The 26,170-nt window shown below is 34.2% G+C and overlaps 2 protein-coding genes across 2 annotated transcripts; one reads left to right on the top strand and one right to left on the bottom strand.

Annotated features, from left to right (window-relative positions):
• The first annotated feature begins 1,497 nt into the window (after positions 1–1,497).
• LOC127870991 (uncharacterized) lies at positions 1,498–2,890 on the top strand. The gene has a single exon (XM_052413602.1). It carries the CDS (start codon positions 1,526–1,528, stop codon positions 2,849–2,851), a length of 1,326 nt encoding a protein of 441 aa, XP_052269562.1. The 5' UTR covers positions 1,498–1,525; the 3' UTR covers positions 2,852–2,890.
• An 18,264-nt stretch (positions 2,891–21,154) lies between these two features.
• LOC127874949 (uncharacterized) lies at positions 21,155–25,860 on the bottom strand. The gene is made up of 3 exons (XM_052419654.1): positions 25,323–25,860; positions 23,363–24,366; positions 21,155–23,106 (listed from the first exon to the last, which is right to left on the bottom strand). The coding sequence occupies exons 1-3, from the start codon at positions 25,658–25,660 to the stop codon at positions 22,760–22,762; spliced, it is 1,689 nt and encodes a 562-aa protein (XP_052275614.1). The 5' UTR covers positions 25,661–25,860; the 3' UTR covers positions 21,155–22,759.
• Positions 25,861–26,170: the final 310 nt, after the last annotated feature.

Genomic DNA, 26,170 nt, shown 5'->3' with positions numbered 1-26,170 from the left:
GATATATGATCGAAGGGCCAATTGGGATCTTCCTCCGCCAGGAAGGCTGGAAAGTCGCCATATGCACTAAAAATAGTTCGGTGCGACGTTTAAATCCCAACCAAAAAATTGATTGTTCGGAGGTTAACTGTCAAGCATTATTCTGTTTATGTTTGTGTCACCTTTCTGTTCTACGTGGTCGGTTTGAGCAGGGTCAAGTTGTCCATGTTTTAGTTTGGAATGTATTAACTGCTGGTGCATTGGCACACCGCTTGGCTCGGATGCAATAGTTTAGTGCAGAACTTAGATGTTTATTTACATTATTAGATTAACAGTTGCATTTAAAAGTATGGGATTTTATAAACGACAGCGATCTGCCTACTGCTATTTGCGGGTCTTGTATGTAATCGTTTTCGAACACGGCTGGCGAGTGCTCAGACCAGAGCTCTTAACTTGTTCCACTTTATTAATCGGACATTGAATATATTGCAGGGTGTATATAAAAGTGGTCGAAATGTCATACAACACTTATGACAGTCGCAAAATGTTTATGTACACATTTTCCCGTTCGAAGAGTCTTAAAATACAGATTCAAGCGAGTTCTATCAGACTCCTGAAAAACTCAAAACCGTAAAACGATGCTCCCAAATCCCTGAATTAAGATCGTTCTCACTGCATAACATGTATCTATATTGATCACAAATGGTTCATAATCATCTACATGCAAGCTGTATGTGCGATTCCCTTGCCTTTTCGGCATATATCGCTTATCTTGCATGTGACCGATATGTGTAAAAAAATGTGCATATATCGCTTACATGTGAGCGATATATGCGGTAAGCGATATTATGGCCTTATAAATCATAAGGCCCAGAGCTTAGATATTTGGTATGTGGCTTTGTCTAGTGGACCTCTACCAAGCAAGAATATTCAAATCATAATATCCGTATCCGGGGTCAAAATGACCCCGCCCGAGGGTCACTTGATTTTACATAGGTTACTATTGCAAAACTGTGAACAATTCACTTGACATCTCCTCTTCAACCCCTAGTCCAACTTTGAAATAGCTTCACACAAATGATCCTTGGGTGGCCCAGTACCAAAATTGTTCAAAGGAATCCAGTCCATGCAGACCTCTGGTGCCTTGGCAACCAAAAGAAAAAACTTAAAAAGTGTTTTTCTCTGAAACCTTTAAGGTCATACCTTAAATATGTGTTATGTGGCTTTGTCTAGTGGACCTCTACCAAGAGTTTCAAATTATGGCCCCAGGGTCAAATTGACCCCGCCCGGGGGTCACTTGATTTTACATAGATTACTAGTGTACAATCTGTAAAAATCTTCTCTGAAAACACCAGAGCTTAGATATTATGTACATTTAAGACATATTATTCCCACCATAAAATAATGCCCAAATGACACATGCGAGCCATTCAGGGTCACTATGGCCCACTTGTTTTGTATTTTCATTACTACAGGCAAAACATTGAAGGACAGAATTTCCTTGTTTGTGTCGAAGACGATAGATTTCTTGGGCTACAGTTTTGAAATGATCAAGTACAGGCAGAGAAAGTATCATGCAAATGACGAGCTAACTGCACGATTAAAGCTACAGCCAGAAACTCGTGTCACTACTGGAGGGAAAGGAGAAGGCACAGCAATGTACTTTGAAAACGACGCAGATTACATGTTTGTTGTTAAGCAGGTAATGTGTACCGATTTTCCTGTGGTATTCATGGGCATTAAGAATTTAACTTTATTCCAAACGAGAAGAGAGCTTACGTCTCCAGGTTATACACGACTGGAGTTACTAAAATTTTCAGGACGATACCGCAGGGAGGAGATTCGGGTATCTCTGATTCACAGTCAGTCCGGTTCTGTTTACCTGTCAAGTGAAGCATTTGTCACTGCACTACAAATAACATCGGAGAAAACATGCAACCTTGGCGGGTTTATAAAGGGTGCCAGAAGTGGACCGTCAACACCAATGTCAGACAAGTACGATAGCTATGATGATGTCGTAGCGTTACCGTGTTGTTGTCCGGATCTTCTTTCGAAGTGGTTTTCGCGTCCAAGACCCCAAAGATGGCCACCACAAGAGGTACTGCATGCTATCTCATTACTTGACGCGCATGTCGTTCCAGTTGGATTCAAAAGTTCTCCAGAACAATCTCTTGAATGGCGAGTATGTTTTTCTCTAGCTGAATTGCACTTAATGCAAATTTTAAACGAATGTCAGATACAGACGTACATATTACTAAAGAAGATAGCAAAATCATGCTTACATCCAATTAGTAAAGACATAACTTCATACGTAGTCAAGAATACAATCTTATGGATCTGTGAGAAAACACCAAATAAATTTTTCGAAAAGAAACATCTATTGTACAGATTACTAGACTCAATCGAGTTCTTAAGGCAATGCATCAGAAAGAACTATATACCAAGTTACATGATATCTGAGAGAAACCTGATTGCTGGCAGATTAGATCGATTGCAAAGACGTCAATTGGGCCGCATTTTAGATGACTTAAAAAACGAACAGGGACAATTGTTCCTCAGAATAGGGATGCTGCGAGACGCATTGCTTGTAATGTATAAATGTCCCAATCTGTTCAGAGAGTACGGGGAGAAACGGGATATATTGGAAAGAACAGTACTTTTGAGGAACTGGATACGAGAGTCCGCTTGGAAACCAAATATGACAAAAGCAGAAAAGATTAGATTGGCAGAAAAACACAAGGGGTATAAGATATTAGAGAGAGAAATCGATGACATATTACACGTAAACGAGGCACAGTTAGAAGAAAAAGGATGGATGTTCACTGAAATAAATGACATCTGGATGCAGCGACTGTACCAGCTGTTGTCGTAAACTGCCTTTTCCTTAACTAAAATAAACTAGCAATTTTGATGCCACGGATGCTTCTTATTATTTGGAAGAGATAGTTCGTCTTTAAGTGATAGTAGACGCATTTTCTCCGTTGAATCGAGCGGGAAAGAATTAACAGGTCAAAAGAGTTAGTTAAAATGTGGTAACTGACCAATTATCTGAGACTCATCTTGCTACCAGTTGTTTATAAATTTTTTTATATTATATTCGATATTTTACATGACTGTCCCAGTCCTCTAAGCCGAGCGGAACTGTCTATTATCAGGATCGGAGTGAGTGTTCGTGTGTCGTTAGAAAGATATCGTTGCAAAAAAAAATGATCCGTAAAACAAAATTGTGCTTTGTGTCGCATGAACGAATCTGCACTATAACTAAATTTAGATTCACATCGTACATCGAATCATTTCTTTTGTCCGTTGTCAAAACGAAAGTACGGTTGATATTCTAATGCATTATTTTTCTCTTTCCGGGATATTGTTTTAGTATGTTAATGCTGCATTAACAAATATAAGTGTATATGCAGTTAAAACACCAAAAATAAACAACGGTGCGATAGACACCTATAAAATGCGTCTAAATAAATATCACTTTAAAGCGTTGTTATAATTTCATCTTTTTTCCTGTAACATTTTGGATAAAACCATCTTTCCTGTTCGGCGCCAAATGATCTGAAATACCGATCCCGGTGACGTTAAACCCAACAAAATAAATAAATAGGACTAAAATGAAAGGAGCAACATAAACCATGCCCCGGCCCTATAGAACTAAACACTGATACAGTCATCATAAATCAGTACAGGTACATAAAAAAGCACTTTACATTCGCAGATTCTACAATGCGGCTGTGCACAGAATTCGAGAATAACTCACAGATTGGCTTTCCGTGTACAGCGGTGTATCGATCACTGAGGCTCTTAACGAGAAAACAATGGCCATAATTAAACAAATAAAAATAAAGAGGATAGTTGATGATCACTGAACGACTGATAAGTTTGAGTGACGATCAAACACGAGGAGACAGCTGGCTTCATTTTAGTGCAACAATTTAGGCGTTGATTGATGCGTCAAATAGCCGTATAGTATTTAGGAGGCGATCAAAAAAGAGAGATGGTCATTTACATATAGAAGGAACAAGAGGGACCGGATGAATATTCTGCACCTAACGCCGTACATTTAGTTTCATGATATTCTTAAATATCTTAACACCATTATTTAATGACACTTGCAATGACGGTAACAAAAAACTACAAACAAGAGAGTGTAACAACAATGCACAAAGTGTATACGTTTAAAAGATACTACTAAGTAACAATTGGCACAATGCATTAACTATCCAATGGTGGTTACCATAAAAAGGGAATTTGACAAAATTTCAATGAATTTCAGCACAAAAATAGGGCATTTTATTTTTTTTTTCCAGAAAATATTCTCTAAGGAATTGTACAATGGTGTCACCGTTTATTCATAGTACAACCTGTTATAAAATAAGTTAAGCATGTACTTTATTCTAATTTCTTTCTTTCTGAGACTCTCGTTTTATGTGTGACTCTTTAGCAAAATTTTCAATTTTTTAAATCTTCAAAAAAGTATAAATTTCAAATTGTCTTAATATGAAATGCCCACGGGATTTTACATAAACAATATCAGTTTTGTAGGCAGCACATAGTTGGTTTATTAACAAAGAAATTGGACTGGGCAATTCATACAATTTAAAAAAAATATTGGCGAAATTCCATTTTTATCAAAATGAGAAAACTTGTGAAATCAAATGCATTGTTAAATTAACAACTATGATACAATCAACATAACAAATATATCAACTGAACATATTAAAGGAGTTTACAATGATTGGAATTCATGTTAGGAATTCCTTGTCTACAATCTTTACCCCACCTACATATTTTAGCATTATTCATTCTTAAAATTCAAGTTTTGTTCACATATGTTTACAATAATTATTTCATTTTTCCATCATACATGTTCCAAATATTTTTTTAGCTTCCGTCTATTAGTTGGTGTGCACTTTTTGCAGTTTCATTCATGGTTACCATGGTTACCAACCTAATTTGTTAATATTTTATGGATCTTTTACTCCCAACAGTACATTTCAAATTTTGTTTTCTTGCGAATGAACATACATACAGTTTGTTATGTCATATAAGTTTATGTAAATTTTTTATTTGTTTAATTTTGACAACTTTATTTGGTGGTTGGTTGCTACGCAGTTTCCATGGTTACCAAGGAAAATCGGTATATTGTGTCATTTTTTGGCATATTTTTCATCATACAAATTAATATATGCATACACCATTCATGAATTATAAATTCTAAAATACAACTCCGCTGAATACATTAAGTCGAGGATGTGTTTGTCACATTTACCTTCTGTTGTCATGGCATCCCGTTAAAATATGACATTTTTGTGCATTTTTTTCCATTTTCCTAATCAATTTTAAGTAATAAATTTTGCAAAACACAGGTGCAAATTCATTTAAAAATACATCAATGTATCAAGAATATCTGTTAACTCGAAAACAAAATGAGACGATTCCGAATGGTAACCATGGAAACTAAGATAAATCAACCGTATTTCTAAGATTTTTTCACTTTTATTGCAGTTTATTTCAAATACATTCTAAGACAAAGGATAAGAATATCCTATGTTACCAAAGAAGTAATATTCAAAGTTAGTTCTGACATTAAATAAAATAATAAGTTTTGCAATTTCAGTCACTGTTGACATTGTAACCATGCACGATTTGACATAACGGCATGATTTTTAGCCTTGTTTTGGTCAGTTCTAACTATATGTTCTGTACAATGGGTTTAAAACACAACCTATAAGTATAAAAATTATAAACGTATTCATACGATTACTTTTTTCACCAAATTATGTTTAACAAGGTGGTTACCATGGTTACCGATGTATAATCGATATTTTTTGCATTTATTGCCACATTTCACAGCATAAAATTGTACAAGAAATGCCTTAAATGAACTGAAATCTATCCGTCTGTTTCATGTACATACACTTTCAAAAAAAATTGTGTTCTGTTACTATGGTAACTAAGATAAAATGCTTTGACAATGACTGAGAGAGGAGAGAGAGAGAGAGGAGAGAGAAAGAGAGAGGAGAGACAGGGGAGAGAGGGAGAGGAGGAGAGAGGAGAGAGAGAGAGAGAGAGAGAGAGAGAGAGGAGGAGAGAGAGACAGACAGACAGACAGACAGACAGACAGACAGACAGACAGACAGACAGACAGACAGACAGACAGACAGACAGACAGACAGACAGACAGACAGACAGACAGACAGACAGACAGACAGACAGACAGACAGACATTCAATATGACATTTTTGTGGCATTTTTTTCCATTTTCCTAATCAATTTAAGTAATAAATTTTGCAAAACACAGGTGCAAATTCATTTAAAAATACATCAATGTATCAAAATATCTGTTAACTCGAAAACAAAATGAGACGATTCCGAATGGTAACCATGGAAACTAAGATAAATCAACCGTATTTCTAAGATTTTTTCACTTTTATTGCAGTTTATTTCATATACATTCTAAGACAAAGGATAAGAATATCCTATGTTACCAAAGAAGTAATATTCAAAGTTAGTTCTGACATTAAATAAAATAATAAGTTTTGCAATTTCAGTCACTGTTGACATTGTAACCATGCACGATTTGACATAACGGCATGATTTTTAGCCTTGTTTTGGTCAGTTCTAACTATATGTTCTGTACAATGGGTTTAAAACACAACCTATAAGTATACAAATTATAAACGTATTCATACGATTAATTTTTTCACCAAATTATGTTTAACAAGGTGGTTATCATGGTTACCGATGTATAATCGATTTTTTTTGCATTTATTGCCACATTTCACAGCATAAAATTGTACAAGAAATGCCTTAAATGAACTGAAATCTATCCGTCTGTTTCAGTTACATACACTTTCAAAAAAAATTGTGTTCTGTTACTATGGTAACTAAGATAAAATGCTTTGACAATGACAGAGAGAGAGGAGAGAGAGAGAGGAGAGAGAAAAAGAGAGAGGAGAGACATGGGAGATAGAGGAGAGAGGATAGAGAGATAGAGAGAGAGAGAGATAGAGAGAGAGAGAGAGGAGAGAGAGAGAGAGAGTAGATAGAAGAGACAGAGACAGATAACTAAGACAGAACAGACAGACAGACAAAAACGACAGACAGACAGACAGAGAGAGAGAGAGAGAGAGAGAGACAGACAGATAGAGAGAGAGAGACAAGAGACAGAGAGACAGAGAGAGACAGAGAGAGAGAGAGGAGAGACAGAGAGAGAGAGAGAGAAGAGAGACAGAGAGAGAGACAGAGAAAGAAAGACAGAGACAGAGACAGAAAGACAGAGAGAGAGGACAGAGAGAAGGAGACGACAGAGAGAGAGAGAGTGGGTGGGGGAAAGAGAGAGAGAGTAGTATAAGTAGTAGAAGTATTAGTAGTAGAAGTAGTCGTAGTAGTAGTAGTAGTAGTAGTAGTAGTATTAGTAGTAGTAGAAGTAGTAGTAGCAGCAGCAGCAACAGAAGCAGTAGCAGGAGCTGCAGTGGTAGAAGTAGTAGTAGTAGTAGTAGTAGTAGTAGTAGTAGTAGTAGTAGTAGTAGTAGAAGTAGTAGTAGTAGAAGTAGTAGTAGTAGTAGTAGTAGTAGTAGTAGTAGTAGTAGTAGTAGTAGTAGTAGTAGTAGTAGTAGTAGTAGTAGTAGTAGAGGTAGTAGCAGCAGCGGCCTGGATTACCTGAGCTAAAGAGAGAGAGTTGACGAAAAGACGAAAAGAAGCATAGATTGTTGTGGATTCCCATAGTACTGTTGATTAATCTGATAACCTCAGTCAATCCCACTTTTTGTTAAAACAAAACATCTTGTTCTTTTTACTTGCGATAGGTTTTTCAAGTTCTTTTTATAAATCTATATAGATAATAAATGCTAAGATTCTTGGATCCTTTTTTTCTAGCTTGCCTATGAATAAAATAGTTTGCTAAGATGTCGATGTTATTTGAAATTTTTGTATTTGGTGAATTTGTTTGAGGTCCAAATGAAATTGTTTGGAAATTTAATTAATAAGCAATAACTTTTTAATCAAGAAATTGTTTAATTTTAGACCAAACATTTTGTACTACCCGACATTCCCAAAAAAATAATCTGTATGGATTCTACCTCCATATTGCAGAAATCGCCTAAACTAGATTCGCTAATTGTGCGTTTATGCAATAGCTTATTAGTTGCTATAATTCATTTGAGGCACTAAACAGTTCGAAGTTTAGAATCAATACAGCTTGAAAAGGCTTTGTTATATATTGTCGAAAGTATTGTCCCATATAAGTTCAGATTTATTTACTTTGTATTTATTTTTTTGTTTTTATATTGTTTGTACAATATTTTCATTTTTTTTTGCATTTTTTAATTGTTGAAAATAAAGGTCTGTTCTGTTTGTTTGATTTTCGTGTTTGAATTTTTATTCCACTCGTCTGGGATACTAGAAACTATAGTGTGAAATCTCGGAAAATCTGTATTTGTAAGATAAATTTATTTCGGACAGTTTGAAAAGGGAACATTTTTTTATATATTAAAATCGTTAATGTCTTTTACTTATATCACACCTGCTGTCCATAGTAAGTCCATATAATTTCGTGTGATATACATTTAACGTCTGTATTAGAGTTTATACAAGCCGAACTTACAAGAACGTCTTTTATAAATCTGTAGTTTTATTTAACCTCTCATATCATCTAATTGTATATTTCCCTCAAGTATTAAGTTAAGACCGTATTTTTATTTCTTTAATGTAAGTGTCTTTCCAGGAGCCTTTATTTTCCGTTTTGAATATTCGTTTTACCCAGCTTGCTTTTATTGAGTTTTTATACGCTTTTACATCTATCATTTTAAGACCAGCTTTTTCATTGTCTTGTTTAATGATATTTCTTTTTTTCCTGGTATATTGTCCCAGAGGAAGGTAAATAAGCGTTTGATCAGATTTAATACAGATTCTTCGGGGCTTTCCAAAACCGTCAAAGGGTATATTATTTTTGGCATAGCAAACGTCTTTATAACAGTTATTTTCCCAATTAGAGAAAGTTTATGTTTTGCCATTTATTTAGGCAGGTGTACAGTTCATCTAGTTTGTGGATTAGATGATGTTCAACTCTTCTATTGTTTTGAATTGTAAAAATGATTCTAAGTGTTGTTTCATCTGAAATATATGTTTTCTGTGTTTTTAATGGACCCGGTTCGCAAAATAGTTGACTTTATTTGTATTCAGTTTTAAGCCCGAAACTCGACTGTGTTTATCAAACTGTTGAACGAGTTTTCTGACCCCTTTAAGGAAAGGTTACGTCGTAAGCATTGAGGGATTTTTTAATTTTTGTGTTTGTTATGGTTATATCTTTAATTTTGGGTTCATGCTTTACTTTTAATGATAATATTCCAATTGCTATTATAAAAAGATAAGGCGAGAGAGGACAGCCTTGTCTAAAACTACGTCCTACTCGAAAAAAAGTCAGACATATGTCCATTATTCGAAGCACATGCTTGCATATCATTATAAAATGTCTTTACCCACAGTATAAGTGAGTTTCCGAAATTAAAGTGTTTTAATGTTTTCATAAGGAAATTGTGGTCTAAACTATTCTAATGCTTTTTCAAAATCCGCGAGAAAGAGTAAACCAGGTTTGCTTGTTTCATTTTAAAAGTCAATTATGTCATAAATCAATCTAATGTTTTCTCCTATATATCTGCCTTTAATAAAACCAGTTTGTGAATTGTCTATTATGTTCGCAATCACGTTTTTTATTCTATTTGCAATTGCTTTAGTTGCAATTGTGTAGTCGATGTGTAAAACTTGATAACTTCATAGCAACCACCGAAATTTTGGTAACAAATTTGTGTGTATACGAGAATGTAAAAAAATTAAGACAATAACTTAGTTGCTTGTGCCTTTTTGCCCGTTTGGTCTGATTATATTGTAAAAAATGTGACAAAGAAGGGTAACATTACTGAAATTATGACAAATAGTACACGGTTACCATAGCAACAACGGGTGAAATTGTCTGCAGAGGCGCATTAATTATCAGAACTAGCTTTGCAAATCACTATCGTCTGCATACATATTAAATGTACCCTTTTATTCTGAAAATACCCAATGTCAGACACAAATTACGTATTAAATATGCTAAATTTGGTTGATTTTCCATAGTTTCCATGGCAACCACTCAAATACTTTGCACCATCATTTGTTCTTTTTTAGATATCATTTAGTTCTGAAATACTGGTCCATTGTTAAGTGACTTTTCACTTATATTTTGCCAAATTAATGCCCATTTTTGATTCAAAAAACGAAATACTGCGCAAAAATGGCTTTTTTTACCTAGTAACCATGACAGCAGAAGGTAAATTAGACAAACACATGTTCTACGCACTGTTTTAAGTGAAGTTGTTTCTGCGAAATTATGACTTTAAAGAGTGTATGCACATAGTAGTTTGTATGATCAAAAAGTGGCAAAAAATTGCAAATTATACCGATTTTCTTGGTTACCATGGAAACTGCATTGTACGCAACCAATTTAATTTTTCAAAATTAGACAAATTAACTTTATTTATGCCCATTCGAAAGAAAACATAATTTGAAAGGTGCTGTTGGGTGTAAAAACTCCATGAAATATGATATGCATATGTATTTAATGAAGAAAGGCCTGATCTAGTGCGTTTCCATGGTAAAAGATATGCAGATTGTTACCTTTAGCATACGCTTATGTCTTGGTCTATATACCTGTTGTAGAAATTGCTTTATATTTTCAAATAAAATTTTGCTGTATTATCTTATGTCCGAAAATCTATTTTTTGTTTTCAAGAATATACCAATTATGTGTCCATGGTTACAGTATTAAAAACTGAGATTCCCCAAAAAATTATTTTATTTAGTGAGGCAACAATTCTTGTTCCTTCATGAACAAATATTATCAGTATCCTATGTGGTTGCACGAATGTACAAATGTTACTTGAAAAAACAACAACACAAAATCAATATTTTGTATTTTACATGGTACCTCAATATTTCATAGCACGTGCCTGATCATCTCAGGTGTTTGATTTTAATTAACAAATGCTTTATTGTCATAACGAAAGTATATATTATGAGAAAGCAATCCCTTCAACATCCTTTCTTTTTACGTATTAAAATCATTTAAGGATCAAAACCGTCAATTTCTGCTAAAAAATGGCCGTTTTGTGTTGTAAAATAGGGGTTTGGGTTTCCATGTTACCAAACTGCATTTTGATGAAAACGCCGTTGTTCATGTTATATGCATGAGTTATAGATAACATGCGATGTTAAAAGAAAATCGAAGACAATGCGTGCCAAACTTTTAAATTGGTTACAGAGAATGGTTGTTAAAGATCTGTAGTTTTTTTCCGGTGAAAGGTTTTGATAGCTAAAAAATGACCTAACTGGCCAGACTTACTGTTTGACACATGTCACTCAAATCTGTGAACTATTACAAATATGTACACTGGGTCCTTCAAAATGCGATAAATTCTTACTTTACATGAGTTACCCATACAAGATCGTTTGTGGGACATATCGTTATCAAAGCGCTGTTGGCGCTGAAGGCCTGGGGCTAGATTTAGTGTGACGTAAAAAGCATTTAGGATGTACTGTCCAATGTCTCCCTACTACTGGTGGTGGGAATGATAACCTTGTGTTCAACTCTACAGATCTGGTAGAGCTTCGTCTACATAGTCGGTGAAGATGTACAACAACAACAACAAAAATAAGGCCGCAAAATACTGTTATTGATGGAGTCAAATAAATCACTTTCAATAGCCTTAAATAGCTTTGTATTACATACTTTTTCTCAAGAAGAACTTTTCGCGCTTGATTTGCGCGCTCGATCTGGGAAGTGAAATACAATACCCGGTTACTTCGTCTATTGCCGAGAATGATCGTGATTTTGTTTTAATTTTCTTTTTTCTGGAATGTCTTGTTAACGAAAAACTAAAATGGCAATATTTTCAAATATGTTTATAAACACCAAATATAATGTCTCCAAAAAGAATTTGGTTTTTGGCAGCCAGTCGATTCGGATAGGCTCAGAAATTGGTATCATTACTATGGCCTTTGGGCTACGCCCCAGGCCAAAAAGTACTTATTTTCTGAAGATATATACAGTTTTAATTTGGAATACTGTCTTATTATTATTTCAAAGGTTCTGTTTATACGGATTGTGCGATCGATTGTATAGCTGCCCGTATTGCCATACCTGTATAATATATCTCTATGAAGGACCCTCAATGTATACTATTCAGTGTCCTGTTACAACTTCACTTTAGCAAGTAACTCATGGAAAGTTTGAATAGCAATCAAAATGAGTACTGTACAATTACACTAGGTTGCTTCTCTGGCTTTAATACCAGATATTGTGGTCTATTATAAAAATACTCTTTCTCATTTGTTAACATGGTAACGAGTTTAACAGCGTTATAATGCCTTATCGAAAATGAAGCATATTATTAGTCTTGATGAACATAATTAACTAATTTTATATCATTATTTATGTTTTCTAAAGACAATCTTGAAAAATATAACATCTTTTGGTAATTGGCCTTCAATTCCATATCGTTATCATGGCAGCAATACTTTCATGGCATACGTAGTCATTCAACGGAAGCTGAACAATTATAGGAATATATGTGACGGAAAGTAAAATAATTATGGTAAACATATGTGAACAATAGAAACAAAAGTTTAAGTTTCAGGACGAATAATGCCGAAATATGTGGGTGAGGTAAGGATTTTACCACAGGCTTGAATGCCTCAAATAAATTCAAATCATTGTAAACTCATTCTAGATTTTCAGTTTATACATTTGCTATGGTGAATGCATATAGAAGTTACTAATTGAACTACTTTGTAAAATATTTGTAACTCCAATATTTGATTTCATAAGTTGACAAGAATTCTCTTTTTGATAAAAAATGGAAATTTGCCAATATTTGACATATTTTTTGTCAAACTGTATGAATTGCACAGTCCATTTTTTGTGTATGAACCAACTATATATGCTCCCTACAAAATTGATATTGTTGATATAAAATCCCGTCGGCAATTCATACGAAGACAATTTGAAATGTAAACATGTTTAGAAAATCTAAAAAAATCACACATAAAACAAGTCTCAGAAAAAAATCAGAATAAAGCACAAACCTAACTTGTTTTGTATGACAAGTTCTACTATAAATAAATGGTGATACGATTGTACAATTCCTCGGAGTAAATGTTCTAAAAAAACATCCAAAATGCCATATTTTCGTGTTGAAATTAAGGCAAATTTGCGTTTCCATGGTTACCATGGCAACGGATGTTAGTTCATAGGTGTTTATTCAATATTACTATTATATTGGGTCAACCACTTAAATGACCAAAATATTGCTATCTTTTGACACCATGGACCCTAGAGCTAATCTTGCTTTTACGGAAATTTTCTCATAACGTCCAAACACACCATAAAATCAAGAAAGTCTTTTGTATGTCCGCAATGAAATCGTTTAAAGCGACAGAACACATTTTTTTGTAAAATATTTTAATCGAAAGTAGCATACGCCAGCTGCATAGACGTGATTTATATATATATATATATATATATATATATATATATATATATATATATATATATATATATATATAATATATATATATAGATATATATATATATATATATATATATAAACATGTATATATATATATATATATATATATCTATATATATATATATCTATATATATATATATATATATATATATCACGTCTAACAATTCTGTAAGTTCTGCAAAAAAACTCACGGAAATTCGGCGGCGACTAATTTTCAGACTTAACTCTTTTCGGACGTACCGAATAGAGCTCCAGATATTTGTTTTAGGAATTGTTGACTTTTCGTCACACTTAAGTGTATGTATAAATAGCGTTGTGTGTTTTACATAAGTAATATAAAGCATGCAAATATTTTTATGTGACCTATTTTCATGTTTAAATGTGGATTTGAGGCCGTTAAATATACAAGTCAGGCTTCTTATGTGCATAAAACTTCTAACTGTTAATCTTATTTAACAAAGAAAGCTTAATTACTGTGTAATTGGTCACAATCAGGCCCGAAAAGGCTTAAGTCGATGTTTGTTCCATACAAGGAGGTATACAATTTTCTATACATGTATGTTATTAAAATCAGGAAAATATTTTTTGTTTATAAAACAGACCTTAATATGCTACAAGCAATGTTTCTTGCATATTTTGGAATAGAAAAAAGTGATTTTCTTTTCAAATGTGTGTTTTTTTTGCCCTAAAATATGCAAGTCAATATTTTGTATGTGCTAACCTTTTCAAGTGTTCATCTTGTCAGAAAGTATAGCTTTCTGATAATGCTATTGGTTACTAACAGATATGCAAATGCTATAAGGATTGTTTATTGCCTTCTCCGGGTTAGTTTTTTTGCGTGTTAAAATGTGGATTTTTTGCGGTAAAATATTCAAGTCACTATTCTCATGGGCTTAATTTTGAGACTGGTCATCTTATTCAACAAATATAGCTTATTTTTAATATTATTGTTTATAAACAAGCACTTAAATGCTCAAAGCAATCTATATTGTATACTTTCGGTAAGAAAATAGTGCTTTTGTTTGTTAAAGTATGGATTTAAGGCCATAAAAATGCAACTAGTCAGCGACGCTATTTGTCTAGATTTTTTCGAAAATAAGTGTATCTGTTAAGCTGATTTGACAATATTTATCTCAGTAACAAATCTTTGAACATTATAAATGCAATTAATTGTCAATTTAAATGTATTTAGCTGTTGAGCAGATATGACAGTATCTCATAAAATTATCTTTGAAATAAATGAATGCAATTATTATATATTTTTTATGCCGTGCTGACGCCACGCCTTATACAAAGTTGTTGCCCAAGCTGATGATGTAATTATGCAACTTCCTTTGTTCAGATACATGTAATCTGACCCAAACAGTTTTTGCCGGATCTGCGTTGCGCATTCTGCTTTTAACAACATTGTATAATATATAAATTGTACAATGAAATAGCCATGAGCGTTTGTCAACCTGTTCTTTCGCTGAACATTTTCAGGAAAAGTTCTCCTACATAATGTATGTCCACGTACAACATTCAAATTCGAATGCATTATTTCTTATGATAGGTAGTTGTGCATTTTTTGTGTATCGTCCTTTGTTTGTAATAAAAACGTTATGCTTCTAGCTAAATTTGAACAGAGCTTTCATTGATATTCAAATTCCAAGTGTCGTATTGACTGTTGAGATCAAAATGTCAACAGCCTTTTTCAGAAGTCATTACATATCAAAATGAAGTTTAAGTAATTTCGTTTTTATTATTTAGATTGGCGCTTAGGAAAAAAGTAGTCGCCAGATTTCAGAGCTATGATGACGACCCACATAATAACATACTTTATTCAAGGAACAACATAATTGTTATCATAAATTTATTGGTAAAATATTTCAGGCTAAAGGAAATAATGTTTGTTTCTCAGATTAACATCAACATTCCCCCACTCAATGCAAATGTATGTCCCATATTTTATTTTTCTCCACCCACTCCTCTTTCCTCCTCTATTCTCTATATAGAGTTAAACACCATGTCTTAATTGTTAATAACTTTTTGTAAAAGATGTAGTGTCACTGTATACTCCTGTGTCACTGTATTTGTGATTTGAGCTTTATAAAGGTTATGTTGTTGTTGTTGTTGGTATCAACAAGCATTGTATTAAATTATCAATCAAACCACATTTAAATAAATTATTCGGCGTAGCTGTCTAAGCCAGCTTTTTACCTTACCTGACCTTTGTAAGTGTCCAATCCAATTTTCCGCGGCCAGGCACGAATGAATAATTGGAATTTTCGTATTTGTAAAATCTACCAAAACTGCTCAAAATAGAAAAACATACGATATACATATTTTGACTGATTTAAACTAACAGATAATTCTATGGACTTTTCTTTTTTGCGTAGTGTAAGAAAGAGAGAAAAAAAGGAATCAATGCCATTTTTGTCTGATGAAATATTTTTTTAGTAACAAATAATGCGTTTGGTCGCTGTGTCGACATATCAATATTTGAAGCTTTAGCGTGGTTAGTTTGCGTAAAACAGTGTATCAAAATAAAAATACATAATGTACGCTAACCATTAAAATAAGATATTATTTTTCAAATAGGGGGTGAAAAAGAATAGACCGTACTTATTTTTAAAATAAAATGTGTGCACTAAAATTACCGTTTATCACATAGCCTGTTAAATACATTCATGCCATACATGCCTCCGAACTTACCGTAAAACCGAAGCTAAGTGTATTTTGTATTGTTTACAACCAGAAACGCTTCCTTATTCACCCTTTTTACGTAAGTGTATGTAGTTACAGGTCCTGTTTACAAGGGAAACTTCAAAAACAATAACAACAACAACAACAAAACCAATAGAGTGACATCCCTTGATAGCATTGTTTTGATAAACAAAGACATCCCTTCTAAAATCTTCTAAATCTGTTCTTCTCTGCCCTCAAATAAACCAATTAAATGGAAAGTATACTCAAAACTTATCATTACACTTTTTCTTCTCAACTTGTTAAAATCTCCCAACAAAGTTGTTATCAAAAATTATTTCAACCCTCATATACTCACAAATACACTGCCCTGATAAAAACTCTACTGAAATTAGTAAACAAGTAAGTATCTACTACTGGATCTTCCAGCTTAAAAAGCATTTCCTACCAACAAAATGCATCTTATCTCCAACCAATTAAAATTTTACTCTCAAACCAAGCAGAGCTCAACCCCGGTCCTCGAACTCCGAGATTGTCATGTTGTTCCTGTGGTAAAAGTGTGACATAGTAGAACAAAGCGCTGGCATGTGACACCTGCAAAACCTGGTACCACCTTCCTTGGGTGGCATGTCATGTCGGACACTATGTATGCCATTATGGACAATAGCAATATTTCCTAGCACTGTCTAAAATGTGGTCTGCCAAATTTCTCTAGTTCTTTCTTCAACCATAGTGACAGCCTCCCACTCTCTAATAATTTCTCGGTACTAAGCCACCTGGATAGCCACGGTAAACCCTTTGCCACATCTTCACCTAAACCAAAAGCAAAACACACAAAAACAACATCATCAAACTAAAAACATTAACAAACCTCTTAAAATTATTAGCCAAAATTTTCAATCACTTAAAAAAAAACAGAACTAGACCTCCTTATAGAATCTACTTGCCCTGATGTAGTTATTGGAACTAAAACCTGGCTTGATCCAACTGTCTCGTCGTATGAATTCTTTTCCCATGATAAATTCACAGTATACAGGAGAAACCGAGAGCCAAACAGGACAGGCCAATGCCATGGCGGGGTCCGTGTTGCTGTAAATAATCAATTTCTTTCTTCAGAGGCGAGGAAACTGCATACAGAATGCGAGATAGTCGGGGCTGAAATCACCCCAATTCAAGGAAAATCCTCATTGGCTGATTTTACAGACTACAACCAAATAATGATACCTCACTTGAACAACTAAACATATCCTTAAGCAGAATAAATGCAATCTCAAAATCTATTATCATTTTAAGTGGAGACTTCAACCTTGATACCATTGACTGGCAATCCTGGATAATCGAACGCCCATAGTGTCCCATTAAAAAATGGCTAACACTGTTTTTAAGGTCATTTTCTTCTCATTATTGCCATATAACAATCGTCCAGACATACTTGTAGTTCATCTAAATTCATGCATGCAGGCAACAAGGCAGGCAGGCATGCAGGCAGGCAGGCAGACAGGCAGGCAGGCAGGCAGGCAGGTAGGTAGGTTTGTACGTACGTACGTACGCAGGCAGGCATGTTGGTGAGCAGTCAGGCAGGAAGGCGGGTAGGTTGGTAGGCGGATAGGAGCTTAGGCGGATAGGAAGGTGCGGGGGTAGGCAGGAAGGTAGATCGGTCGGTCGGTCTTTAATATTTTAGGCCATAAGTTGTTATTGTCTTTAAATAGAGCAAATCCTTAGGTAGGTATACATACCAATGTTGTGGAATTGTTTTATTGTATGACATAGACATTGGACTGATGGCTGTCAGAAAACTGAATTTGTTTCAGTTGCAACCCTGTTATACAATGTTTTGTTAATTCTTATGTACACGACTTACTTTTTTGTTTTTTTAGGAAAAACATACCTTATTATACCGTCACTACATCGTAATCACGGTGGGTATTCAAAAAGGACACCTGCTGGAAGCTAATTTGCTACAAGGAAGCTAGCGGCACACGCTTTTCCAAACATTTAGCGAAACTTTGCCAGGGGTGAGTTTATTTCAGTCAGAATAGCTTTATTTAAAAATAGAACAGGATTTTATTTTTGATCTTATTAAACAATTATGCAATGTTTTCCATCTTAAGTTTATAGATTTTGCACTAGAATTACTTAAGATCAAGAACATTGGAATACATATTTAATTCCAGAAAATTTGCAAAAGATTATTGATACACAATGAAATAATTTGTCAAGAAAATTAGCTCAACGGAGTTATTCAGGAAATAGAAACCTTGCGAAATTTCGTCCCAGCTTTGCCTGTGCTGTCCGCACAGGCTAATCACGGACGACACTCCGCATAAACTGGAATTTCGTTTAGAAGACACTTCGTTTAAACAAAAAATTCGTTAAAAGTGGAAAGAGTTATCTCTGATAAGCCTTTGCGGGCTGCACAGGCTACTCTAAGAGGCACTAAACGAAAATGCATTAAGCCCAGTTTTCCCAGAACACGGCTCATTTCTTGTTGGTTCTGTCTTATCTGTCTATGGTTTTACCTTCAAATATCAAATAAAGTCCGCTAGGTTTGCTGGTGCACGTTATTTGTGTGGTCAAAGATGAATACATGCGAAATATTTTGTCAATTTCGATTGGAAATAATGTTATCTTCGTCGATATCTATTTGAAATTGCTGTCTGTTACCGATTCAGTATGAAGCTAGTATCTATCTCTATTCATAAACTACATAGATGTTTACTTATGTATGCATATTGTTAATAAAATAGTAGGCATTTAGTTAATATATTTGTGGATAAGTTTCTTTGATAGGCAAGTAACTGCCGCATGTTTTATATTGAATACACTTGAGCTTCGCCCCGAGATAACGGGGCTTAACCCTATGCTTAAAATGTCGTTCCGGATTAGCCTGTTCAGTCCGCACAGGCTTATCAAAGAAAAAAATTCCGCTTAAATGGTATCTTCGTTAACAGGAAGTCTATTTTTAGCAAAAATCTAGTCCAGGCGAAAAGTGTCGTCCCAGATACGCCTGTGCGAACTGCACAGGCTAATCAGGGACGAAACTTTGCGCACATGCTTTGAGCCGCTTTTTTCGAGATCGAGGCTCATTTGATAGAGGGATGAACCTGGGCCCATTATTCCCCTACCGACTCTTTTGCTTTCATTATTAAGACTTAAATTCTTAGACGTAAATTTAAAAATAAAGAATACGGTTGAAATTGTCATATTCTAAATGCACGTTCATATTGAGTCATACTTATCACTCAACAACTCAAATTGCAGCAATTTTAAAGATATTAAGAACAGGATGATAATGACATAAGCGCTATTTGTAATCTGTATGTATTCAAACTTAGAAGTGTGATGTTTATTCGTCCTTATCAAGTCTATGAATGGATTTTGAAAACGTGCGCTTAAACCATTCAGTTGTCAACCACAACATAACATTAGACACGTAAGCAAACCTATGCGTACAAAGCCTAAATCTTCCTCAAAGCAATACATGTCACAATAATAATTGATGTTAAGAAAGTTTGCGTTTGAAAACCATTATTTAAAACAAAAACTACATGTAGTTAAAAATCTCAACACCTCTTTGACGGCTATATTGTTTTGTTTGCAATGACATATTACCTGGTAATTCTGATATTTATTATGTCATATTTTAAAGTTACAATATCAATAACCAAATTACATGATAAAGTGACACGAAAGAAGATACTGGTCTTTTCAAATATACTCGTACCCACATTCAAACTTTTTCAAAACAATTCAATATAGGACACACACTATTATGCGCTTTGCACGATTAACAGAAATATATCTACTGTTGTCTTTATTAAGACTTATGTCCATTTGCTTCCATGCAGTCACATAACTTTACATAACGAACTTGACTTATTGGAAATCTTGTTGAGAAGAATGCCATCAACGACAGTTCTGTAATTATAGAATTGCGTGCCATTGGTTTGATTGTTATTTTTATTTTAAGCAAAATGTAACGGAGAAGTTCAACCAGGAAGGATCATTTTATCGAAAATAAATTAACATTTTTTCCTTTAAGTTATAACTTCGCACATGGTGTGCTTTAAAAAAATACTGTTCGGAAATAGTTTTCCAGAACAAAAAACTGTAAAACTTCCCATTTAAGTTAATTAAACCGATTATCATGTTAACTAGGTCTAGCTCAGTAAGCATAGCGCTCGACTACAAATCCGAGGATCGCGGGTTCAATCCATGGCTCGGTAATAGAATTGTGAGGAGATTGGTCATGAACTACATTATCGGCCTCCCCCCCCCCCCCCCCCCCCCCTCAACACACACTCTCCTTTACTCTGATCAAAAGTAGTGATGTTGCCCAAGAAATGTCAGTTGGTTAATTGACGGCCTTGATATGAATTAAATACTGTTGAAAAAGGCATGCAAGCACAACTTAACAAAATAAACAAATTTTATTTAGGAAACTATCCCTTAAGCATAACTTAACTGAGTGGTTTATCTGAGGAAACTATCCCTTATACATTTTTACCGTGAGAACATGTCCCTTTTAAGTAACTAAGGAAATTGGCCATTTTACCTCATTTCGAAACTGCCCTTTTATTTTTAATTTTGACTGAAGTTGCATCTTTAACTTAACTGATGAAACTGCTCGTTTAACTTAATTTATCCAAGTAAAATTCTAGTTTAATTCATTTAAGGAGACAGCTTCATACGGTTTATTCAACGTCGGAAAACTGCCTCTATAGTACGTCAACATGACACCATGTAATACAAGTTGGTTCCCGTTAATATAATTTATTGTTCACACAATTATTTGCAGTATTTAAACAAAACAGACGACGATCATCACGTTCCATGCAAAAGTTGTATGATGTAAATGTGTTTTATAGTGTGACTTCTTCTACCAACGAACACAAGCAGCTGACAAGATACGAACAGTGACTAATGAACTGGAAATTTAACTTCTACACATTCATTATAATGTTGTAGCATATATGCCGGCACTTCATATAAATAATTTAAAATGCTCACAACAACATCAGAGTAGAAATGAGATACGTTTCGACATGTACATCCATTGGAAGTCAGATGTCAAATGTTGTGTTCATTCGCAGTAAATGTTTGTTAAAGTGATGAAAAAAGAATACTCTTGCAAGCGAAAGAGCAAAACAGCATGGAAACTGGCATCATTTCAAATAATCAGCATTCAACACATTTAAGTCATGGAAAAGAACAACAGAAATACTGGTAAGTCATAAGTGATTTTACATTTGTGTTAATATGATAGATCAAATCAATTTATCAATATTAAAGTTCACACACTGTATCAATACGTTCACATGATTTGACATGATGAAAGAGGAAAACATGCTTTAAGTATACTTATTTATGAAAATTAGAATTTCGTAATTTTGAGAAGTTTGCGACACGCGTTTCACAATTTTTAGGTGTTTGCGACATAAATGTTCACAATTAAAAAGATCTCAACTTGCTTTTTCTAAATTTCTTAACATTCATTTTTTCTTTCCATATGTCGAAGGGACAAAGGCTGCTCAACAAAGATGTGAAAAAAGTCCCGTATGCGCATCTTACCAACGTAAATAAAAGAATAATATCAATATACGATTACTTATTAAACCGTGCAATATTGGAAACGTCGAACGATGTTATCACATACTTAAATAATCAAAAGGTACTTTAATTCCCTTGCTTAGAAATACATTCATATCATCGGAAACTCTTTTGCACTATTTTTCGGCCAAAACCAACATAGCGTACGACAATAAATTCAAACTTGTGCATGCAATTGATTAAAACTAAGGGTAACCTTCACAGAACAATCAAAGCTAAACAATTAGCAAAGCATTTGACGTTCAACCCAGGTTTGGCGCACATGTTTTGAATCCAGTTCAATCCAGTCTCATTTATACCAAAAATCACATTAACACATGACAACCTGAGAGCGGGATTAAACTAGTGTCACGACCAGGATTGCAGTCCCGGGTGTGGTTAATGTATTTGATAATACTTCTCACTTTTATCGTGTTCAGTAAATCGAAGAGACGCTGCAAGGCAACATGCGTTCTCAAACTTGATTCTATCATCTAGACTAGGAACGCGCACAGATAACTTGTGTATCCCAATTATTATTGACCTTGCATTTCGTTTGATGTTATTTTTTTAAAGCTGTTGCTTTTTGTGAAACATAAGACATTTATATGCCGATGTTTCATTTGTATCGTACATTAATTTTCTTTTATTAAGTGATGTATTTACGATTTTTTCAAAATTATCCCATAACAAATAGACAAATCTGCCGTCAGAGGAAACACATTCATGTTGATCTAAAATATGTACAAAAACATATATGAATGATCATGCTAATCTTAATAATTATGTGAATATTATGTTTGTATACACACTTCAATAATACACTCTCACACAACTATTAAAATTACACATTTTGGTACCAGAAATAATGGTTTAAACATAGACAAACAGTAAAACGAACACTAAAATTGTACATGCAGAACGTGGTTTTCATTAATTAAATGCAATTTTTAATGACTAATAGTCTGTTACAATTTTGTCCAACAATTATTTCGCGACGCATCTTGCTGTAATAGACAGACTGCGGGCGCTTTACTCCATCCGTCTTTTCGGCCAGTATGGTACTGTGGAACTCGTGTTCGTTAGTCAAAACCACGGTGTTTGAGCTGTAAGTGCAAACGAGAACTTGCCCGAGTTCAGTTACGTGCACACCCGTTGGGTTTGTTATATAATAACTCGTGCACATTTTCCCAGTTCCATTCCTCGAAATTTCGAGGAGCTGACTGTGATTGTAGTTTGTCACGTAGATCGTTTGCCTGTTCGTGCGTTTAGCACATTTATTCACTGTAAAGATATATTTTACGAGTGTATGGTCGTAAAAATAAAACAAACAATGTCTACCATAAGCTCACAAAAAATGTGATAGGACTTTAAATCCTGAATAAATTTAGCAACTTAGTACCGGTAATTGCATTCTACTAAGTTAAGTATTCCGTTTGTTTCATATACGATTTTGAACAAACTTAGAAACGACAATGACGTTATATTTTTCTTTTTTTTTATGGAAAAAATACAAATTAATGTTAAGGGGTACACTTACCAGTGAGAAACGAGGATGTGTCTTCGTAAATAGTTTTCACGAATTCCATAGCTGCGGTCATTTTATACTGCAATAAAGCCGTATTTGTGGTGACAAACATGCTGTATTCAGTTGAGGTGATGCCAGTGCATTTGTGCTTAAATTCAAATGTGTTTTCAACAGTGACGTTCTTGGTTGTGACGTTAAGGACAATTATTTGACCACCAGTCATTGAGTTCATAGCGACCGCAACCTTGGTAGAGCTAACACAGCAGATATCGTTTGGTGGAAAAGCTAGAGTCATGTGATGTACAACGTTGTATTTGTCGTCCAACACTTTGATTGAAATGTTGGTTCTGTCTGCAATTACTAGTGTCCCATCAGACAACTCGCATATGCCACGTATGTCACACACACGTTCATGCGACATTCTGATGCAATGCTGATCAATGTGTTTAGGACTTATATATACAGGGGTCGTACTTGGACTTTTTGAGATGCAAAATTGTCCAAAGCTCATTATCTGGTCAACAAAAGATTCTATTTCAGGATTGCATTCGAATGTGATCACTGCATCGTTACCTTCATCCAAATCGTCTAATATACTTTCTGAAGTAGACATAATGTTCATATATTTCATTTCCATCATAAAGGTCAATGGATACCCTTTCCTTGTTTGAGCAGAAATGGCCGCATTGATACGCTTCAAATTAACGTCCACTTGACTTAGGTTTTCCATGTCAGATTTAAGAGTGTCTTTCAGTTCCTCCATCTTATTGTCCAAGTCTCTTATGGTATTCTTCTCAATTTTATCAAACATTTCTTCAAAGTGTTTTCGAAGAGCCTTTATGTCTTCAGATGTTTTCTTGTATGATTCCTGTGACGATATGTTTTTCTTGTCCCTAAATGACATCATTTCCTTAACGTGAATAAGCTGGCTTTCTATGTTCGCTATAATTGCTTGAGTGTCTACAGTTGGTTGAAATCCTTGTTCTTTTTCAGCAACAAAAACGACATCGCATAACCTGTTGATAAGAAAATAGTGTAGGAAGTGAGCACATGTTTAAACCGGGACTTGCATATCAGAAGACAATAAGTTGATTGTACTTGATTACCGGTAACAGATGAAAACATGAAAAAAAAAGATATTGGTCTTAAAAATTGGTATCAGTTAAAAAAAATGATATCAGTTACCTTGTTAATAATACATATTATTTCCAATAATAATTACTCATGCCCTGTTTCAGAGAATTTTCTTTGTTTCCGGTGTTCCGAATACTTGATTGAAAGAGAGCCGGAATTAAGTATTAGATATTACTTCATTCTCCAAGAAATTCGTATATAATCATTAAAGGGACCGTCAACCAGGTTGACGAAAAAAAGAAAAGTAAAGTTCTACAATATCGTAGTTTTTTACAAGTATTAGTTTATATTGATTAAAATACTAAGACTGGTATAATACAGTACTTCAAAAAATTGTTCAGTTTTCATATTTTTAGTATATTCGGTAATGAAATTTTACTTGGTATTTGTACCAGGTAACACCAGTTAACTATAAATAACGCAAGTAGATAAATCATCATCGTCACGTGGTAAATCCAGGAATGCAAATTGTGCATGTGTAGAGAATTGTATATATTATATATATAAAATGATCAATCTATTTGCATTATTTATAGTGTGTAAATCGTTATGTCACCTATTTTCGCGATGTACTTTTAATTTCACATCGCGAAATTTTACTTCCAAATATACTAAAAATATGAAGTTTTTTCAAGTAATGTAATATACCAGTCGTGATATTTAATCAATAAAAACTAATAATTGTAAAAAAATACGGTATTTTAGAACTTTTCTTTATTTTCGTCAATCTGATTGACGGTCCCTTTAAGAGGGCCGATACTACATATAGACATGCTACACGCTTACAGAAAATGTGCAACGCGTGTTATTTATCGATTTGAATAATGAAACTATATACCTGTGGTTAGTAAACTGACACAGTAGACAACACAGTTGACTGTGGTCCTCACAAAACAGCTCGATGTCCTTATCCGGATGCTGATCGCACTTCTCGAGGCCTAAATTTGATTCATTAACTGGCCATTCATCTTTCTCTTCCCTTCCGCTGACAACGTGTTTCTTGTACAATCCATTGTGAAGTATAACACATTCGGTGCAGAAACATTTAACACACTCTTTACAGTAAAACTGAGCCTCAGTTGTAAGCCCTTCGTTTTCGCTGCAGAATGTACAGCTAAAATCTATAACTTGATCTGATCCTTTCAGTTCCTGTGCATGTTTGCCTCCGGTAGCCATTTATTTCAGAATAGATCGACAATGAACAATTTTCTGAAAATGTATTAATCACTTTCTTCTTTCGTTTTTGTGTCACTCGTAAAAACTCGGTAAAATTCGTGATACGTCGACCAAGCTATTCGTTTTTACTCGCGTTTTCAGTCATTGTCTACATATGTTGCAATGCATGAGTTATTATTTATAAATTGATAAGAGGTCACATTCACCAACATGAATAATGTATGGAGGAGCGACGTGGCGTCCATTTTTGCTGATTAATGTACTATATTATCGAAATTCCAATTGATGGATTAAGTTGGTTAATGATAACCGATGTATAACATAACTCACTCGTTCAAGAAAACTGTTAAAGCTTCATTTCAAATACTCTGCGAAATGTCATTTCCATATTCCATGCTAAATGTTCAAGGGAAACACCAAACAGAACACATAAGTTCTCTTTGTGTCACTTGTTGCACGCTTTCAAATGTAAGTTACTGGCTTAATACTTACAATTGCACATCAAGTAAC

Source organism: Dreissena polymorpha, chromosome 3 (genome assembly GCF_020536995.1).
Source record: "Dreissena polymorpha isolate Duluth1 chromosome 3, UMN_Dpol_1.0, whole genome shotgun sequence".
NCBI classification, from domain to species: Eukaryota; Metazoa; Mollusca; class Bivalvia; order Myida; family Dreissenidae; genus Dreissena; species Dreissena polymorpha.
The sequence above is the reverse complement of the archived record's forward strand: the minus strand, read 5'-3'. Positions and strand labels throughout refer to the sequence as shown.

Coding starts and splice junctions, on each gene's coding strand:
- LOC127870991 (XM_052413602.1), top strand. CDS start 1,526: ATGATCAAGTACAGGCAGAGAAAGTATCATGCAAATGACGAGCTAACT.
- LOC127874949 (XM_052419654.1), bottom strand. CDS start 25,660: ATGGCTACCGGAGGCAAACATGCACAGGAACTGAAAGGATCAGATCAA. Junction 24,367..25,322: donor TGTCAGTTTACTAACCACAG/GTATATAGTTTC, acceptor TCTTATCAACAG/GTTATGCGATGTCGTTTTTG. Junction 23,107..23,362: donor CACATCCTCGTTTCTCACTG/GTAAGTGTACCC, acceptor ATATCTTTACAG/TGAATAAATGTGCTAAACGC.